The sequence below is a fragment of the Ochlerotatus camptorhynchus genome, unplaced genomic scaffold (genome assembly GCF_037179485.1).
Source record: "Ochlerotatus camptorhynchus isolate MF236.1 unplaced genomic scaffold, CSIRO-AGI_Acam_v1.1 ptg000197l, whole genome shotgun sequence".
In the NCBI taxonomy this organism is placed as follows: Eukaryota; Metazoa; Arthropoda; class Insecta; order Diptera; family Culicidae; genus Ochlerotatus; species Ochlerotatus camptorhynchus.
In genome coordinates this window covers 1627578-1633670 of record NW_027040687.1, presented here as the reverse complement: position 1 = coordinate 1633670, position 6093 = coordinate 1627578, and the positions used below count along the sequence as shown (strand labels likewise).

At 47.5% G+C, this 6093-nt stretch overlaps 1 protein-coding gene across 1 annotated transcript; it reads left to right on the top strand.

Annotated features, from left to right (window-relative positions):
- The first annotated feature begins 2726 nt into the window (after positions 1–2726).
- Positions 2727–5828, top strand: LOC135702804 (uncharacterized). The gene has a single exon (XM_065223845.1). It carries the CDS (start codon positions 2727–2729, stop codon positions 5826–5828), a length of 3102 nt encoding a protein of 1033 aa, XP_065079917.1.
- The last annotated feature ends 265 nt before the right edge of the window (positions 5829–6093 follow it).

Sequence of the window (6093 nt, the reverse complement as noted above, 5' to 3'; positions counted from 1 at the left end):
AAATAATTTTGATATCACGTCAAAGTGGATGCACTACAATCATGTCGAAAATATGGTGTAATATTACTTGCTAAAAAGGACAAAATTATCATTAATACAATGCATGAACTGACATTACGCTGCTTTTACTGCATTTGTTTATTTATGTGGTCATAAAAATTACATGAAATTTTCGACATGATTGTAGTGCATCCACTTTGATGTGATATCAAAATTATTTTTTTGCTGTGTGCGTTATCTCAATCTGCCTCGCAAACCTGGCTTTTACTCCGTGCGACCCCTTTCCTTTTCACGGACCTTTTAACCAAAAATGAAAAATTCATGAGTATTATACGCGACATCTTAAAAATTACATTCTATTCGTTTTCAAACTCACTGTCAAGAGAAATGATCGAAGATTTCAGAAGTGCTATCTGTATTTTTCATTCTAGTTTTAAGCAATCCTTTCCTTCAATCAGGCCAACTAACAAAGTTCACCGCATCGCTCACCAGGGTGCCTTCCATTCATTTTGCCTAAAACAATGTTTTTGTTCGAGTATACAACCACCCGAAACTACAACCCTGGTCCAGCATCCAAAATCAGTACAATACAACCGGACCATACAACTGTGTGGTCATTGTTTTGTATTCCTTGGCTGTTCGTTTGCTGCAATAGATGGGATGGCGCACCGACGAAGATCACGAGTGGGAGATCAAAACTCTCGCAAGAGCATCATCCATGACGTCACCCGATATCTACTGCAGTGGTGAATTTCGGCTGGAGAGGATAACGGCAGGAGAGGACCGATCGAAGATCATCGCAAGCGGCGATCCCAGGCTGGATGATGACCGTTCGTGGAAGAGCTCGTCAGTTGGTTGTTCGTACATCCCAGGTCAAACACGGCGGTAGACCTCACGCGTAGTATAATTAAATAACGTACGTTTAGTTTTAAGCGAATAAATGTTATATTAAACAGATAATAAATGTAGTGATTGTAGTTAGTGTTTAGTGTAACCGCGAGTGTGTGTTATTTTGTTGGATTTCCTGAAACCAAATCCTTTGGAAGGATTCCATAGCCCAAACATACTGGTTAGCAGCAGGCATACCCCAATCACCTTGGCAAGGTCACGGATAGGTTCGAGTGTTGGAGGAACATCGCCAGTGCTATCGAAGTTTTTTTTTAATTCTTTATTTAAGAGATTTTTAGCCTTAGGCTAGTTCATCTCTAAGTGCTATCGAAGTGAGTACTCCGTTCCCCAACATTTTGGTCCTTCGAACCGGATGGGCTGGACCGGATGAAGCTTGGATTCGGTAATTGGCTAGTGGCGCCATCGCATGCCCTTTCGCCATCTCTCTCGGGACAATTGGAACGGTAGCCATCACACTAGTGGACAATCGGCGCGGTAGCCATCACACTAGTGGACAATTGGCGTGGATGCCATCACACTTGCGGACAATAACCACGGTAGCCATCTCACATTCGCGAACAATCGGCGCGGTAGCCATCTGTTCCGCGAACAATCAGCGGTTCACCATCACTGCACTGGACAAAGGATTAAAGCACAACGTGACTTCGGTCTGGACATCCATCGGTTGGAACCTTTTCGTGGGTAAGTGCAACCACTTCTATATGTCCGGCCGAGGCTTGGAGATTACGTGATTCTTACACCCGTTTTCTAAAATTGCATGAATGAACCTACTGCCAATTGTGAACGAGTTTTGAGGAATCAATCACTGCGATCGGTAGGCAACGATCGCTGCTGCATGTATTACTTGCATGACTCTGCTTACGACTGCGATGCATGAAATCTGGAATTCAGTTTCATCGTAAGGACGGCCAGCACGCTCATTCATCATCGCAACGACTTCCTTGGACTGCTGAACCAGCTCCAACTCTGGTTATCCAGGTAATTAACTTTAGTTCAGTATATGTCCGGTCGTTGCTAGTCCATTCACGAAACTAACACCAACAATTCGACGTTTCTTCCTACAACTCATTCAACAACCGCCGAGACGAAGGACGACAGAAGATGCTTGTGCGTTGATGGACAACTGCACGAATCAGCGTGATCAATCGATACGTTCCTGGCCTCGATCGCTGGTACTACTACGGCCGCGAATGCTCTCCAGGCTTGCATTCTCGTTACTAGGCATCCTAATCAATCGATCAACCGGTTGCATCCATCACTTTCGTCGGAGGAAGACGTTTTCGGATCGGTGACAGGAAGAGGAAGCATCGTGTTTTATCTGCGTGGGTGAGTGCTTAGAATATGTATATGTCACGAAGTAGGACGTCAGATAAATACACATTGTAATTGAATCATACCCTCTTCGCTTTTCCATCCACTTGCTGAGCCCTGAAGATCCTTGAGCAATCTATTTGCACATTATACGTTTTTATGGTTTTGGAGATTCGGACTTTACCGGGATTTGTGCTGCTGTTGGTTTATACGAGTAAGTTGCCTCAGTATATGCCCGGCCGAAGCCGACTTATTCGGTTACTACACCACATTCTCTCTCCTCGCTCGCTTCTCCACTTCGCCGCTTGAGCTATTGCTGCATTTAAGCAATTGAGTGACGTCATACGACATATTTGGGTTGATCATCTTTACTCGATTGAACTGGAGCACCGCTATTCATTTTCTCGGGTAATTTAATGCAGTATATGCCTAGCGACGCTAGGTCCACTCGCAGCATACTACACACCGCTTCTCTCTTTGGTTCTCGATTATCGTGACATATTACCATGCTACCTACCGCTACCAAGAAGCCACCGTCGATGATGGCATTGACGGCTCGTTTGAAGGAAATCAATCTGTCCTTCAACGATATTTTGCGGTTTGTGCAAGCGTTTAGAGAAACCAACACCGCTACTGAGGTTGAGGTACGCCTGGGTAAGTTGGATCAACTTTGGGAAAGTTACAGTGAGGTCTTAGTGGAAATCTTTGCCCACGATGACTACAAACCGGAAAGTGCCACGCTAGAGAAGGAGCGTACGGAGTTCAGCGATCGCTACTATGAAGCGAAGTCGTTTTTAATGGACAAGGCCAAGGATTTCCAGGGAGCACAGGCATTGGAACAGTCCATGCGAACAAGTGATGCTTCGGTGCACGGATCCGTTGATCACGTTCGTCTTCCACAGATCAAACTGCAAACTTTCAACGGTGACATCGATGAATGGCTTAGCATCCGTGATTTATACACGTCACTCATCCATTGGAAGGTGGATCTACCAGATGTGGAAAAGTTCCACTACTTTAAAGGGTGTCTGCAAGGGGAACCAAGGAACCTGATCGATTCTCTACCGATCACGAAGGCCAACTACCAGGTGGCCTGGGAATCATTATTGCGCCGGTACAATAACAGCAAGCACTTGAAAAAGCGGCAGGTACAGTCGTTGTTTAAGCTGCCTACGCTCTCCAAAGAATCTGGAACTGAACTGCACACTCTTGTGGAAGGCTTTGAGAGGATAGTGCAGACTCTCGATCAGATTATCCAGCCAGCCGATTATAAGGATCTTCTGCTGCTGAATATCCTCACTGCTCGACTGGACCCTGTTACACGAAGGGGGTGGGAGGAGCTATCTGCAACGAAGGAGCAAGATTTGCTAGCGGATCTGACTGAATTTCTGCATCGTAGGATCCAGGTATTGGACTGTCTACCATCGAGGTCTGTTGACACTAGGGGTGTTCAGCAGACACAATCACAACAGAAGCAGAAATCATCATCGGTGAAGGCCAGCTATGGTTCAACCCAAACGTCTGGGGGACGCTGCGTGGTCTGCTCAACAAATCATCCGCTTTATCAGTGCAACGCTTTCCAACGGCTGGAGGTTTCAGACAGAGATGCTCTTCTGAAGACACACTCGCTCTGCCGGAATTGTTTCAAGGCCGGACACTTGGCTAGGGAATGCCAATCCAAATATTCTTGTCGGCACTGTAAGGGTCGCCACCACTCACTGGTATGTTTCAACCCAAAAGGAGATGGTGATAAACGGGTATCGGCTGCTGCTGGATGCAACAAACCTTTTCCTCCTGAAGATCCATCGAAATCTCGTTCCAGCCAAGTAGCTAGCATGACAGCTACGAATGCATTGGTGTCTGGTACGGTCCACCAGCATGCATCACAGGTACTGTTGGCAACGGCTGTCGTTATAATTGAGGATGACAATGGCTGTCGCCATCACGCTCGCGCTCTTCTGGACTCAGGGTCGGAGAGCAATTTTATCACTGAGCGATTGAGTCAGCTGATGAAGGTAACTCGCGACCGAGTGGATATATCGGTGCTCGGGATCGGACAAGCGACCATCAAGGTCAAACAAAGGGTACACGCATTGGTGCGCTCACGAGTGTCTCAGTTCTCACGTGAACTAGACTTTCTGGTTCTCCCGAAGGTGACGGTGAACCTGCCAACAATCAGAGTGGATACGAATGGATGGTCGCTTCCATGCGGAATTAAACTGGCTGATCCCGCATTTTTCGAACCGAACGCAGTGGATCTCGTTCTCGGTATCGAACACTTTTTCGATTTCTTCGAAACTGGTCGAAGAATGTCCCTGGGAGAAGGTAATCCAGCTCTCCATGAGTCCGTATTTGGATGGATAGTAAGCGGTGGTGTCTCTGTTCCATCTCGCTCTCTCCAAATCACTTGCAATGTATCGACACTGGATGAGTTAGATGCATTGATCTCTCGTTTCTGGTCCTGTGAGGAGGTTGAGTCAGGCAAGGCTCACTCGCCGGAGGAAACACGGTGTGAAGACATCTTTGTCTGCACAGTACAACGAGGTTCGGACGGTCGGTACACCGTCTCACTACCGATGAATGCCGTCTCACGGTTGGGCGACTCAAGGGACATCGCATACCGGCGTCTCCAAGGAACGGAACGCAGACTGGCTAAGGATTCATCACTTCGGAAACAATACAATGCGTTTATGGAGGACTACATCAAGCTCGGTCACATGCGTGAGGTGGTTGAAACGGATATGGAGTTGGATAAACGGTGCTTCCTCCCACACCATCCAGTCATCAAGGAGGCAAGTACCACCACCAAGGTGAGGGTGGTTTTCGACGCGTCGTGCAAGACATCCAACGGAGTATCACTCAACGACGTGCTAATGACAGGGGCAGTCATTCAGGAGGACCTTCGATCCATTACACTCCGCAGTCGGACAAAACAAATCATGCTTGTGTCGGACGTTGAGAAAATGTTCCGACAAATTCTTGTTCACCTACTGGAACGTGCATTGCAGTGCATTCTGTGGCGCTTTTCACCTGCGGAATGTGTTCATCTGTACGAGCTCAACACCGTGACATATGGTACTACATCGGCACCTTTCCTGGCGACAAGAACGCTCAAACAGCTAGCCTTGGATGAAGAGGCACAATATCCACTCGCAGCGAGAGCGGTTCTCGATGACACCTACATGGACGATGTCATTACAGGGGCGGACGACGAAGAAACAGCAACCACATTGCGGGTACAGCTAAACACAATGATGTCAAGTGGTGGATTCAAGCTGCGGAAATGGGCTTCGAATTGCCCAGCGGTGCTGGAAGGCATTCCGGAGGAAGACCTGGCGATTCGGTCGTCAGAAGGGATTGTTTTGGATCCAGATCCCTCAATCAAAACACTGGGGCTAACTTGGATGCCAGTCTCCGATACTCTCAAGTACCAGTTTTCAGTTCCTAGTCTGAACCCTGATACACCGCTCACTAAACGATACGTGCTGTCAGTAATTGCCACACTGTTTGACCCTCTGGGGCTGTTGGGAGCTGCCATAACATCGGCCAAGATATTTATGCAACAGTTATGGGCATTACGTGACGGACAAGGTCAAAGGCTTGATTAGGACCAGTCGCTACCATCGACGGTGGGTGAGCCCTGGAGAAAATTCCACGAACAGCTACCACTGTTTAATGAAATACGCATTGACCGTTGTGTCATCACTTCGAATGCTGTCTCGACGGAGATCCACTGTTTCTCGGATGCCTCGGAGAAGGCGTATGGAGCATGTCTGTACACGAGGAGCCAGAATGTCAACGGAGAAGTGAAAATTCGTCTTCTTACCTCAAACAATTCCCCGACTGGAATTGTGCGGGGCGCTCCTTGCGTCA

What these genes read in the sequence shown, in the direction of transcription:
- LOC135702804 (XM_065223845.1), top strand. Translation starts at nt 2,727, where the DNA reads ATGCTACCTACCGCTACCAAGAAGCCACCGTCGATGATGGCATTGACG.